General features: G+C 47.9%; 1 protein-coding gene across 7 annotated transcripts in view; it reads right to left on the reverse strand.

Annotated features, from left to right (window-relative positions):
* UMODL1 (uromodulin like 1) overlaps positions 1 to 15,000 on the reverse strand; it is an 88,280-nt gene that overhangs the window by 2,310 nt on the left and 70,970 nt on the right. For all 7 annotated transcript variants that reach the window (XM_075593675.1, XM_075593676.1, XM_075593680.1 and 4 more), the window contains 2 exons: positions 13,265 to 13,421; positions 2,009 to 2,105 (listed from right to left, as the gene is read on the reverse strand). In XM_075593675.1, coding sequence (XP_075449790.1) covers positions 2,009 to 2,105; positions 13,265 to 13,421 — 254 coding nt within the window. The remainder of the gene's footprint in view (positions 1 to 2,008; positions 2,106 to 13,264; positions 13,422 to 15,000) is intronic.

Here is a 15,000-nt window from a genome sequence, read left to right on the forward strand (position 1 = left end):
CGTGATCCTTTTGACAGAAAGGGGGCCAGGGACCAGCATAATAAAGGTTAATCCCAGTCCGTGGCTCCTGCATGTCCTTTCCTGGGGCTCATCTGGCCACCAAACCCCGGAGCTACCCATTTTAATATGCCCGATAGCCCCTTGCACACCCTGTAACTGTAATTCTTTATTCCTGTATGTGTTAAACTGTATCTAAGTAAGAAAATGTGATTGTGCATACGTAAAGCATAGCCACGGTCTCTGCACATGCGGGGCTGAGAAACACTTTGTGCGGCCCGTATATCCGGAGAACTAGCTATTGCTGCGACGGGAGGGAGAGGTGCAGGGAACAAAGATGGAGTGGCCAGGGGCGGAGATCGGGCCGGTGGGCCATACGCCCAAAAAGTGGAGCATCTGGCCATTCCCCCAGACATTTCGGTGGGGGAAATCCTGCCGGTCGCGGAAGCCGTTGCCAAGCCCCCGCTGGTAGGCACTGCTCCCATTGGCCCGTTCATATTTCTCTCCAAGCCCTTTAACTTGCCTCTGTGCCACTTCCAGCAGATGAGCCCTCATGTCCTGATTTGTACCTGTGCAGCAGCCACACTGTCATTGGTCACTGCCCCGTCTACCATGCTTTCCTATGGCAGTGGGGAACCTATGTAAGGGGGAGCCGATCGCGTTCCAGGTCTCAGGTCTCAGCCTGATCCTTGCATGGAGGAGGATTAAACGGTGTGCCCCGAGGCTGTGCCGGAGATAACTGAAAAATTGCCGGAGAAGCCGAGAGCGGGACTTTTGAGCGAGGGATTTGAAAGTGCTCAGCCGCTGAAGTGTAGACAGAATTTAACACTTTTCATAGTCAACGAAACCCAAAATGAGTGGTATATCGTATTCATTACTTCAAGAAATCACCTTTGTTGCAGTTCATAACAATCTTGTAAGTAGACTGATTGGTGGTCTATAGTTCTCGAGGTCTCCTTTCTTGTGCATGAGGATAACTGCGACATTGCTCCATTGTTCTCAAATGTTCTAGTTCTTCAAGCAGGACATAAAGACTTTTGCAAGGATGTTCTCTACTTGTTCCCCAGCTTCTTTCAAGGTGTCAGATGTAATTCCATCTTTGCCATGGGCCTTCTTATTCTTTTGCCACTTCTTCCGGGAAGGACACGTCAGGCCTGACAGCATCAGAACCCACAACCTCTAATATTCAGAGCAGCAGCTCTAGCAGCGAGATAAAACACAGCTGATGGGTAGCACCACTATCACAGCATACTTTTCATCTCTACCTGCTCAGAGTGGACCCATCAGAGCAATTAGCTACGCTGCTATTAGCCACTTTTGGCTAATAAGGCTATCAGCCATTCTAATAGAGGGGGAGGGGGGATTAGGTGAAGTGGGGTGGAATGGAGGGGGGGGGGTATTTGGCGTTGGCACCCCAGCTGGTAGGAGTTAACCCTTTACCTTCCATAAAGGTTTGTAAGGCATTGCCAAACAGTACCTACCTGACTTGCCTCTTTGGTAGGCAAGGGGGAATAGTTGTAGTGTAGTTTGATGTATATATTAACCATTTTGTAGCTCTTAGTGGTCAGCTAGTCTGGGGTTGCCCATTGCTAGCTTGACACGGGCTCTAATAGGTTAATTTATTACAAAGTGGATACAGCTTAAGTGAACTTTTATCTGCTATTGTAAGTATTTACTTGGTAACAAGTCATACCTAATGCCTAGTTTAGCTATGACATTTAACCTTATGTTGTTCCCCCCTGCTAATATTATCATATATTAGTGAATAGGGTATGATTATAATAAATTCTAACATTTATATAATAAGCATATCACTTGCATATCATTTTCACTAATAGGCCTTTATATTAACACCATGCTTTGTATGCAACGTCATTAAAATGCCCAAACAGAGCTTAGTGAATTCCCCCTAATTGGCTACAGGAAAGCTATTATAAAGACAGTATTAAATCAAAAATATATTTTCTTTGATATGCACACGAAGCTGAGTTTTCAAAAGCTCATCACTTACAGTTGGTTGTTCGGCTGGCTTGGTATAAGGGTCCATAAGAAGCATATCTGGATATAACCTTCTCACTACTCCTTACGGAACGGACACTGTCACAGCTCTGCAACAATAGGCAAAATAAGTAGGAATGGCATGTATATATCCAAAATGTCATTGTTTATGAAAATACCAGACTAATTCCACAGTTGTTTAACCCGTGTGATGTCGGAAGCCAGGTGGCTCCGGAGTACCAGTATAGCAATCACACGGTGGTGACACACCCACTAATGATCCAAGCAGAAGAGGATTGTCCTCCTCTTCTGTTCAGTTCTGAACTTCTTGGATAGCATTGCAGTTGAGTTTGTAATTAAATATTTGAAAATATTGACATGGCTCAAATACATGTTAACCTTGGTGTGCCCTTATGATATATATACAACAAATAAGATATCGCTCACTTCTATTAAAGATTTGTTATTTTCTGTTTTTAGCAGGCCAAACGTCACCATTGTTAGCCCTATGTGTGGGGTATCTGAGTCTTCTCTGTGGATACTTATATTCCTATACTATGTACTGGTGGACCATGAGTGCGTGCTAATAAGGGACTTAGGTGACTTCGGTCACTGTCTTGTCAGTGCCCTTATGATGCCAGAGCGCCAGCCCTTATGCCATTCAGTGAACGTCATGACTTTTTTGCTCGTTTTCTAAGGGAGATTGCTTGCCCCACTCTCCAAGAGCAAAAAAATATATAGAGTTCAGTGACCTTCATCAGGACCAACAGTGTTTCAGCAGTTATGCAATTGAATGAGCATAATAAGGTTAACATATATTTGAGCCAAGACATTATTTTCACATATTTTATTTAAAACAAAATTGCAATGCTATCCAAGAAGGCAATAGACAGTTATCTAACCCCATAATGCACCAAATGGTGCTAAAACACGTAAATGAGGACAGCCATGTATATTTGGGAACTACCCATTTATAACTCGGCAAGTTTTAAAAACGCCAAGAATTGTTAAAATATTTAACCCTATTTTTTTTTATTGTACAAATATTTTCATTAAAAAAATATATAATAAATGAAACACAGGCTCAAGTCTTCTTTTTGCATCAGAAAATCCAGAAGGGTATTTTAATAAAGATTTGGTCCTGTGAGAGGGGAGTGAATATGAGAGAGGTGGGGGGGTGGAGAGAACGCAAGGGAGGAGAGATGATGGAGAAGATGGGGGGGGAGAGAGGCGAGGGGGGAGAGTGATGGGGACAGAGAGAAGGTGAGTTATGGAAGAGTGATAAAGAGGGGAATGAGTGGAGAGATATAGAGAGAGAGAAAGGGGATGAGAGCAGGGTGAAGGAAGGACAGAGAGAGGGGGTGGAGAGGGAGAGAGAACGGTCACAGGAGTGAGCGAGAGAGAGGGGAGAAAGAGTGGGGATAGAGAGGGGGAAGAGAGATGGGAGGAGAGGGGGGAGGAGGGTAGAGGTAGAAAGAGAGGGAGAGGATAGAGAGAGTGAGAGAGAGATGTTGAAAGAGGGACGTGATGGGGAGAGAGTGCGATGGGGAGAAAGATAGGGAAAGGGGGAGCGAGAGAGGGGAGAAGGAAAGTGAGAGGGTCAGAGAGAAAGAGGTAGAGATATTGGGGGAGGAAAGAGGGGGAGAGAGAGGGAAATTGGGAGAGAGACGGAAATGGGGAGAGATAGAGAAGGGGAGAGTGTGGGGGAGAGAGGAGAGAGAGGAGAGAGTGGGTCACAGGAGGGTGTGTGAGAGAGGGGTGACAAGAGGGAATGAGAGAGGGGGAGTGAGGGAGGGGAGAGAAAGATCGAGAGGGGAGTGAATGAGAGAGGGGGCATGAGAGAAAGAGGAGGGAAATAGAGAGAGGAGAGTGAATGAGAGAGGGGGCGTGAGAGAAAGAGGAGGGAAATAGAGAGAGGGGGAGTGGGATAGAGGGGAGAGTGATAGAAAAAGAGAGGGGCGAGGGAAAGAGTGAACGGAGAGGGAAAGAGATTAGGAGAGATAGAGAGCAATAGCTGGGGGGCTGAGAGAGAAGGAAGGGGAGCGAGAGAGAAAGAGAATTGGAGAGAGAGGAAGAGAGGGGGGATAATGAGATGGGGAGGAATGAGAGACAGCAGTAGAGGGATAGAGAGAGGGGGAGAGAAAAGGGAAAGGGAGAGTGTGAGAGACAGTGGGGGAAGAAGTAGAGAAATGTGGAGAAAGAGAGGGAAAGATAGAGGAGCCTGTTCAGGTAGCTCCGATAAGATCACTGCCATATCAATTGGGTTGGCATGTTCCAATGACCAGTCTGCCATTTGTGTTATCACGGTATTCAGAAAGTGTTATCGCAAGCCAGATACCGTTTGGTAGGGAAATGCCGAACCGATCGAGTTCTGCCCGTTCGATCTCCATTCAATCTGTCAGAGCTGCTCAGAGAGAACTGCATCTCCCTGCACAGCTCTTACAGGCATTCTCCCTGCACAGAGAGAACTGCATCTCCCTGTGTCATGGAACAAGAACTACATTTCTGTTTCACCCCCCCCCCCCCCCCTCCTTGCAGTTCTGCCCGTCAGTTTCTCATTTCCAGCTGCATGTGTTTTGCCCTGTGCACACACACAGTGCCCGTGTGATAGACACAGTGTTATTTCCCCTGTCCCAGCAGCTTGCTGTATCAGAAATGCAACATTATTGCTACATGTTGTGGCTCCCTTAGACATTTCAGTGAGTTGCTATAGCAGCCCCAGCCTTTCTCTCAAATGAGCTAGTCTGCTTTCTCCCCCTCTGCTCTGCCCACAGATGGTATGTCCCCAGGCTATCTTGCTACCCAGCATGCATTGGGACTTCCTTTTCCACCTTGACCACTGGCTGAGTGAGTACCCTGCTGTAACTGCTCTAGTGGCAGGATTACCCTTTTCACCTGTCCTTAACTACAAAGCACCCACAGAAAGACATTATCTAAACACCAACATCTCTTCACAAGTGCCTGTCTTTTATGCTGCTTTCCCCAAATAAAGAGAAGAAAAGATACAGGACTTGTGCTTTGAAAAGAGGGCCGAGTTGAAACTATCTGGGCTAATCATCCTACACATGACCCTGGCCTCCAGAATAGTGAAAAGGATACCGTGTGCCTTACAGACACTTACAGGAGCTGCTACTCTAGACTTTATGATAACACAGAGCAGCCTTTCTAACAGCAGCAGCTTTACACTGCCAGACAGGGCAGCAAGCTTTATACAGCAAACTGCACACAGCCTGCAGCCTTACAAATAAGCAATCAGATTCACACTGGACACAGCCAGCAAACAACCTTGCACACAGGGCAGCAGCCTTGCAGACAGACAGTGCTTCTTACACAAAACCTGATTGCCTTTCTCTGTCTGAGTTCACCCTCTGCACAGCTCCATAGTGAGGGATTACCATCTCACCTTACCCTGCGCACGTCCCCACGGCTAGCGCCATCAAGGGCCACACTACCGAACACCCACCAGGACACGGGTCAGAGCCACCGGACACCTGTGAGTACAGCTACCCCTACGCTGTACGCTGCAGGACACCGCTCGGCATCATCTGAGACAGTCGCCCATCGCTGACACAGGTAAAAGACCGCACACCACACGCACTGGCTAAAGGCCTACACATACCTACAGCATGGCAAAACTCAGAGCCTCTCCAGATATCACGCAGGAGAGTGATCACTCAGACACAGAGACCGCTGCGCAACTGCAACAGGCGCAGGCAGACGCAAGGCCTAAATGGACAGTCACACTGACACAAAAGGCCCGCGAAAAATATGAGACTGACATGGAAGCGCACCGCGCTAAATTAGAGTTGGCCTGGGAAACAACCACACTGGGAATACGCAATGTTACTAGTGTTTGCAACTATGCGCAACAGCTCGAGCAGGCAATAACGCAATTAAGGACTGATCACTCGCGTTATCAAGAGCTGTCAGAGGCATACATTACTTACCTGACCAGGGCCACCACCAGCGAAAGCCTACAAGAAAGAGACTTACAGAGTAACATTGACCTGACACGAGACAGCCGCGTGCGAACCACTATCACGGAGGCTGAGAGTAGACGAAAGGACCTTTTGCAGGAGACCGCATCGCAGCGCTCATGCACATCCAGGCATTCATCACGAAGAAAAAAGGGGGAGCAAAGGATTAGAAGAAAACACACCTATAACAACAGTGCTGAGATGACCTAATAAAATACTGATCAATATCCTAAATAGAAGTGTGGTATATGAATTAACAATTGTTGGTAGTCAAATACTCACACGGCCCTGTGTGAGCAAATGTATATAGGGGTATCTTGCAGCTAGAACTTCTACTTGTCCCAAGTGGTTGGTTAGATTCGGATGGGAATGGGGGGAGAGGTTAAAATGGTGACAACCATATATTACTTACACGGCCATGTGTAAGCTCAATCCCTTGAGAGGTTACTGTGGTGTGCCCATCCGCGGTGATGCCAGTGGTACCGTGTACTCAGCTGCTCCCATCGCTTCTGAACCCGGACGCGGAAGACAGCACAGTAGGAGGGCGACTTGCTACCACGACAACGAGAGTACAACGGGGTTTTAACAATATTATATGAGTGTATTTCTTCTATTTTATATGTAATAAACTTTTATCTATCTAAAGAATACCACTGACCCCCTGCTATCATCTTACCTCACCCATCCCCGTTTGCTGAACCGGGAGGGAAGGAGGATTAGAACGTGTGAATGAGTACACGGTACCACTGGTATCACCGCGGACGGGTCTATCAGAGGCACACCACAGTAACCTGAACCGGGAGGGAAGGAGGATTAGAACGTGCAGCTGAGTACACGGTACCACTGGTATCACCGCGGACGGGTCTATCAGAGGCACACCACAGTAACCTCTCAAGGGATTGAGCTTACACATGGCCGTGTAAGTAATATATGGTTGTCACCATTTTAACCTCTCCCCCCATTCCCATCCGAATCTAACCAACCACTTGGGACGAGAAGAAGTTCTAGCTGCAAGATACCCCTATGTACATTTGCTCACACAGGGCCGTGTGAGTATTTGACTACCAACAATTGTTAATTCATATACCACACTTCTATTTAGGATATTGATCAGTATTTTATCAGGTCATCTCAGCACTGTTGTTATAGGTGTGTTTTCTTCTAATCCTTTGCTCCCCCTTTTTTCTTCGTTCCCATATACTCTGAGGGTGTGGATACCCCTTCCTGGGGTTGAGCAGAGGAACTTACTGCAACTCACGGATTCCACTGTGAAAGCTCACATGTAATGGTTTGGAATAAGTATTATACTGTACCCTCCACCCTGTACTAACACCCTAAGGTAAGCGCCCGTTTTTTTGTTTGCATTCATCAAGGTCAGCAAGATCAGCGCAATCTAACGCATCCAGCGCAAGCACAAACGCTACCAAGGCGCGAGCCGCCGCAGAGGCCACACGTGCCAGGGCCGAATATAGTAGGAGAGAGGCAGCCGTAAGAGCATGAAGAGCGTGCATAGAAGAGGAGGAGCAGACAGCCGCCGCTAATGCCGCCACTGCTACCGCCGCTACTGCCGCTACTGCCGCAGCCACTACGCGTAGGAAAGCCGAATTTGATGCGGAACTAGAGGCACTTAATCAAGAGAAGGAAGCCGCCGCCATAGCCCAAGCTGAAGTCCTAGAAGCAGCCGCGCAACAGGACGGCGGGGAGCAACCATACAGACGGATAGCCTCAGAGGATCCAATCCAACGCACTGAAGACTACGTAAGGAGCCTCTTCAGTGTAAACACCAGCGCACCATCTCAACACGGAGGGAGTGACTCCACAGACACCGAAGACTTGCTAGCTCCACGAGGAGAAGACGCTGCTCCTTCAGTGGAACATGCTGCCTGGGATAGCCACAGCCGCAACAGTGATCCACACGCCAGCGCGCACACGGATGCACCACAACAGGCTCGCAATCCAGGTACACCCACACGGGAGAACACAGCCCCTCACACCGACCAGCGGCCACCACGCGTCCATGCCAAGGAAGAGGCGACCGCACGGACCCTCCCAGCAACTACCTCAGAACGCGACCAACCCACCGATGCCTCAGGCCTGACAGACATAGCCAAGTACATGATCCGGCGTGACCTGGTGCAAACAGGACTCATCAGCTTCGACGACCGCCCTGAGAACTACCGGCCGTGGAAGTTCACGTTCAAAGACGCAATCAACAGCTTGGACTTCTCAGCAAGGGAGGAGCTCAACCTGCTATTCAAGTTCCTGGGGAACGAATCCAGGGAGCACGCGAAGAGACTTTGGGCGGGAAACGCAAACCAACCCCAAGTAGGTCTGGACCTAGTGTGGGAAAGGCTAGAAGAGTGCTACGGTAGCCCCGAAGCAGTCAAGGATTCGCTCTTCAAAAGAGTCGACAGCTTCCCCAAGATCACAACTAAAGACTACTCGAAGTTACGAGAGCTCGGGGACCTGCTGCAAGAGCTGGAGTTTGCAAGGAAAGACCATTCCTTAACAGGTCTCAACGTCTTGGACTCAGCTCGTGGAGTGAGACCCATCCTGGAGAAGCTACCCTACAACCTCCAAGAAAAATGGTTTTCACAAGGCTCCAAATACAAAAGGGAGAAGCAAGTCGCCTTCCCCCCATTCTCATTCTTCTTGAGCTTCATTCGCGAAGCGGCAAGGACAAGGAACAATCCCAGTTTCATCTTAGGTGCGCAAACCACACACAGTGCAAGCAGACTGAGAGACCAGTGGCTTTGATACGGTAACACCCAAACACCCATCTCGGGCCACAGGACGGACGTGCCTCCCACGAGCCAAACTACTCCCGATTAGTCGGTCGCTGGAGACAAGGAACCAAGGGACCTTAACAAAGAATGCCCTATACACAAAAGGCCGCATCCGCTTAACAACTGTATCGGATTCAGAATGAAACCCATAGAGGAGCAAAAGAACTTACTCAGGGAATGGGGAGCTTGTTTCAAATGTTGTGCTTCCACAACTCCTTTATTCAAAGACTGTAAAGAAGAAATTAAATGTACAGTGTGCGAAAGTGACAAGCACGTGACATCGTTACACCCAGAGGCGCTGACACTCCACCAGCTCAACAACCCATCCTCCGTAGCAGAGCATGGCGGGGAGGAAGGAGAAGGAGAGCCAACATCCGTCACATCTCAGAGTACCGAGGTTTGCAGAAAAGAAAGCGACAAAATGTCCTGCTCCAAAATATGCCTTGTCGCAGTGCACCCCCAAGGACAACCTGAGAAGGCTATTCGGATGTATGCAATCCTCGACGACCAAAGCAACAGATCATTGGCGAAGACGGAGTTCTTCAACTTGTTCAACTTACAAGACAATGCCTCACCCTACACCCTCAGAACCTGTGCAGGGTCACCTGAGTCAACAGGGAGAAGAGCAAGCGGTTACGTAATACGTTCGGTGGATAACAGAGTGAAGATAGCTCTCCCCACACTCATCAAGTGCAACCACATGGCCACAAACAGGGACGAGATTCCCACACCAGATGTGGCACGCCATTACCCGCACCTCAGAGGAATAGCCAACTACATCCTGCAGGTAGAACAAGGCGCCAAGATCTTGCTGCTGCTCGGTAGGGACATCATGAGGGTACATAAAGTCCGTAAACAGCATAACGGACCCCACAACGCGCCATACGCCCAAAGACTTGACCTAGGATGGGTGATAGTGGGCAACGCGTGCACTGACAAAGAGCACGGACAAGACTATGTTGACGCCCGCAGAACAGTGGTAACAGAATGTGGGCACACATCTCTCTCTGAACCAGGTCTTGGCCATCTCCAAGTGAGAGAAGGGCCAAGTGAAGAGAAAAGACAAGGTCATACCCCTGAGATCAACAAAAACATCCTCACATCGGGGGAATGTGACAATGGCCTAGGATGCTTAGCGGTTCAGATAACCAAGGATGACGAGTCGAGTCCACTGAAGGAAGAGAGTAACCTCCCATAGGTGACCGACAAAGGGATCGTCCAAAAGACAAACAATCGGACGATCCTCTCGCGAGCAATGGCACGGCTAAGACGTACAGTCGTTCCTCTCCACAGAGTATCAAGCAGTCAACAAAGAGACACAAAAGCGTTTCACCAAATTACGTGGAGACGTTCTCGTGCAAGAGAAATGCACCGATGACCTACGGTGCACAGCGTTCCAGACAACAAGGGACGACGACAAGCAAACACCATCGAGGGAAGATAGAGGATTCCTGAGGTTAACAGTCAAGAAGCTCGTCAAAGACGGACCGGGCAGTTGGGTGAACCCGCTACCATTCCGTTCACCAAGAAGACGCCTCCCGAACGATAGAGAACTTGCCATCTCTAGGCTCACTTCGCTCCGCCGCTACCCACAAAGGGAGCCGGAGACCAAGAATCAAATTGTGGTCTTCACGCGGAAGAGATTCCCTAGCGGACACGCAGAGCCAGCGCCTTCACTGAAGGAAGGTAAAAAATGCCGGCACCTCCCATCATCTGGTGTTCACCACCGTCAGAAAACCAGCCAGATCTGGGTAACGTTCAGCTCCAATGCTCAGCACCAGGAAGCCTCTCCAAACGGGGCACTACTCACTGGACCAGACTTGACAACCAGTCTTCCAGGGGCGTTGATCCGCTTCTGCAAGGAGCCAAAGGCCATCTCCTTCCGCCAAACGCCAGGTGATAGGGTGACAAACTACCACGACTGGCACATCCACGAGGTGATGCACTCTGTAGAGAAAACTACAGAGTCAAAGGGACTGTTCTCTCACGAAGTTGAAAGGAAACAGTGCCAGAGACTTTCACAGAAAGACATCGCGATGAACCCAGCTAACCTGGACCGGTTCATCCACCCAACATCCTTTGCTAAAAGACTTTGCCAAGGGATTTCAATGCCAGTGGTACTGGCCGGTATCACCTCGTTATTTGTACATGAACTTTGCACTGTTATGTTATGTTATATTGCACATATGTTCCACATATATCTAGAATATAGTGGTATCTCCAGATACCAGACGGGGAGTGTCATGGAACAAGAACTACATTTCTGTTTCACCCCCCCACCCTTCCTTGCAGTTCTGCCCGTCAGTTTCTCATTCCCAGCTGCATGTGTTTTGCCCTGTGCACACACACAGTGCCCGTGTGATAGACAGTGTTATTTCCCCTGTCCCAGCAGCTTGCTGTATCAGAAATGCAACATTATTGCTACTTGTTGTGGCTCCCTTAGACATTTCAGTGAGTTGCTATAGCAGCCCCAGCCTTTCTCTCAAATGAGCTAGTCTGCTTTCTCCCCCTCTGCTCTGCCCACAGATCGTATGTCCCCAGGCTATCTTGCTACCCAGCATACATTGGGTCTTCCTTTTCCACCTTCACCACTGGCTGAGTGAGTACCCTGCTGTAACTGCTCTAGTGGCAGGATTACCCTTTTCACCTGTCCTTAACTACAAAGCACCCACAGAGAGACATTATCTAAACACCAACATCTCTTCACAAGTGCCTGTCTTTTATGCTGCTTTCCCCAAATAAAGTGAAGAAAAGATACAGGACTTGTTGTGCTTTGAAAAGAGGGCCGAGTTGAAACCATCTGGGCTAATCATCCTACACATGACCCTGGCCTCCAGAATACCCTGCACATCTCTTACAGGCATTCTCCCTGCACAGAGAGAGCTGCATCTTCCTGCACAGCTCTTACAGGCGTTCTCCCTGCACAGAGAGAACTGCATCTCCCTGCACAGCTCTTACAGGTAATCTCCCTGCACAGAGAGCACTGCATCTCCCTGCACAGCTCTTACAGGCATTCTCCCTGCACAGAGAGAACTGCATCTCCCTGCACAGCTCTTACAGGCGATCTCCCTGCACAGAGAGAGCTGCATCTCCCTGCACATCTCTTACAGGCGATCACACTGTTTTTTTTTGTTTTATTTTATTAACATATTACTGAAGCAGGGGGTTTCTGAACCTGACCACCATTCATTTCAGGTCCGGGGACCCCCTGCTTCCCAGGGTACAGGCCCAAGTATGAGGTGCCGTATCTCCGCAAAGTTTAAATGTCCTGGTCACGTGACTTGGGAGAATTAAACTTGCCAGAGATACCGGCACCCCATACCGGGCTTGTACATAAACAAGCAGGGGGTCCCTGGACCTGAAATTAATGCGGTTCAGGTCCAGACACCCCCTGCTTCTATACTGTGTTAATAAATGTAAAATAAAAACAGAGCTTCATTACCGGTAATGAGGGGGTTAACCGCCACTATCCGGTTGGTTGGGGGTAGAGGGTGTGTGTGAAGGTTATAGTTGATCCAGGGTGGGGGATTAGGCCTCTCGGGAGGGATTAACCCCTCCCTTACCTTAGCGGTTGTACCGCTAAGGTCATGAAGGGGTTAACCCCCACTGTGAGGCCTAACCATCCTCCCCAGGGCAACTGCCCCCTTCACCCACCCCATCAACCACCAACAGCACACAGGAATGGGCAACAGTGTTATTTGCCAAAGATGGTTAATAGCACTTTTGCGCTTTCAAATAATCATTACAGTGCAATACAATAAAACACATTACTATTAAAAACACATCACTATAAAACAAAAATACTCTAGCCATTTAATCTATTGATTGTCACTGTGGAAATCTATGCCCTCAATGGGTCACAGATAGCCACATTGTCAAGCAGTGGCCACCCAACCAACAATCCCTCCCTCCCCTTTCAGGTGGCGAGATCAGAATTTGTGAATTGCAGCCAATCTCGGAGCTACCCGAATAGTTAGATTTCTCAAAAAATGCGCGTTTGAGCATTTTTGGAGCTACCGCTTGGTTTGCCTGAGCGAGAGTTCTACTGATCGGGAAGAAGCAGTTTTCTAGCGAGTTTGGTACGTTATCTGCGCTCTCTGAATAGGTAGACATGCAAACTCGCTTAAAAAGTGCTCAAAACTGTTGATAACTGTTATTTATTGAAGCTACCTGAATAGGTCCCAGAGATGGGGAGAGACAGAGGAGATGGAATGTGTGAGAGAGGGGGAGGGGTGACAGGAAGGAGTGAGAGAGAGAGGAAGTGAAAGAGAGGAGCAGGGAGCGAGGGGAGAGGTAAAGAGAAAATGGAGGGGAAGGAGATTTGTAGAGAGAGGTGGGGTAAGAGTGAAGAGGCGTTAGAGAAAAAGAAGGGTAGAGATAAGTGGGAAGAAAGAACGGGGTATAGAAAGAGAAAGGGGTAGAGCGGGGGAGAGAGTCATGAGTTATAAGAGAAGGGGGTAGAAAGCCCTTTGTGTGCGTGGGCAGATAAATTAAATATTTGCATACCGTTTTGCAAGTTCCTGGATCAGTTTCCTTGCAAACATACAGTCTGCAGTGCAGATACACAACAGCTGTATCAACCAAGGCAAAAATTGTTGTTTTGAATTCAGCCATTGAGACCCCATTGTTGATGATAGTGGTGAAAGTGTTGGGCAATGCACAGCTGAAAAGAAATGATAAACATAACACTGTTATATAATGTGTTACCCCTCTACTTTTAGGCCCCAGACTTATACCTGATGCTGAGGTGGGACCCTGAGTCCCTCAGGGATACTTAATATGCCCCACGCGGCCTACGGACAGATCGCAGGAAATAAGAACACAGTGTGTGTGTGTTACAGTTGCCTTTATGTACTCACTGTCCACTCTCAAGAACCCTGTGATCCTCAGCAAAGGATCACTATACTCAGCATACAACATGCATATAATATACAATTAACAGTAACGCTGCACAGGTGTGTATCAGTGTCAGAGAGTGAGCCACCAAATCCTGGGCAGGTTGGCTTTGTGATGGTGCCAGCATGCCGTGGGAGCTCTTAGTACACTAAAGTGTTGTAGGCCTGTACTTCGGTACCACTGCAATTGTAGCCCCCACGAGGGTGCCCTCCGATGGCACTCGATGCTTTCTATATCTTCCTGAATTGAACCTGCTGGTCCCCTCGCCACTTGTAATACTATCACTTGGGCAACTCTCGATCAAGCCGAACAGCACTCAGGCTCATGCAGATCTAACCCTATCTATCATGGTCTCCCCTTTTTAAAGGCTCCTCTCCCTCTTAGTGCCACCTCCTCCCCACAACCTTTATTAATGCTGCTCTTATGTCCAATAACAGTCAAATGTCCATAGCACATTGGAGAGGATCCTGCCAGGGGGCTGTGAGAGTGTGTTCATTGCATGAGACAAGGGGTTACATCTGTTACACTCAGTATAGCAGCAGTCAGTTTTTCAGCTATCCCAAGACAAAAACTGAACGTTCTTCTCTAGTGTCAATCTTTGTGCGAGAATCACTTTATTCTTAACATACTGTAGTTCACACCTTTTGTCCACAATAAGTATAATTAACACCCTAGCACTCTTTGACAGGGTTAGCAGTCTTAAATCGTTTTTTGAACAAAAAAATGCAACTGAATGGCTCCTTTGTTACAAGATGAAGGGGTTAAAATTATATGTCAGCTCTACAAGTCTCAGGGATTGAAAGGGTGAATATAATCTGCTAGCTTTATCTTTCTTATATGAGCTGTTCCAGTACTGAGAGAATTAACTCACTATGCTAGTTGTAATCTTTATTTACTTCTGTTGTTTTCAGTTTGTCTTTTACTCAATAGCACAAGAGCAGTAACATGTCCCAAACAATACAGCTGCATGCTCTTGATAGACATTCCCTGTATTTCTCTTTGTAATGTAGAAGTAGAAACTGCCGGCCAAACAAAAGCAAGATGTAATGATTTACTAATGCTTTGTCCAAAGACATAGATACATAACCTCTACAGAAACTAGTTATTTCTCACATTGTTAAACATGATATGTTATGTATTAACATGCCCTTGGTTTTCTGTATAAATGTCGGGGCACAACTGAATAAAACTTGAAATGTGGAATCAGCCTTGTTGTCTGACTCCTAGCTTCCCGAGCTCGTATTTGTCTGTGTTTCGGAGACTGCTAAACCAGTGCTGTCCAAATCACTAGGTTGAGTGAAGTGATTCCTACCAAAGTGAAAAAGTAACGCTTTCACAAGACTCGA

This window comes from Ascaphus truei, chromosome 3 (genome assembly GCF_040206685.1).
Source record: "Ascaphus truei isolate aAscTru1 chromosome 3, aAscTru1.hap1, whole genome shotgun sequence".
Taxonomy (NCBI): Eukaryota; Metazoa; Chordata; class Amphibia; order Anura; family Ascaphidae; genus Ascaphus; species Ascaphus truei.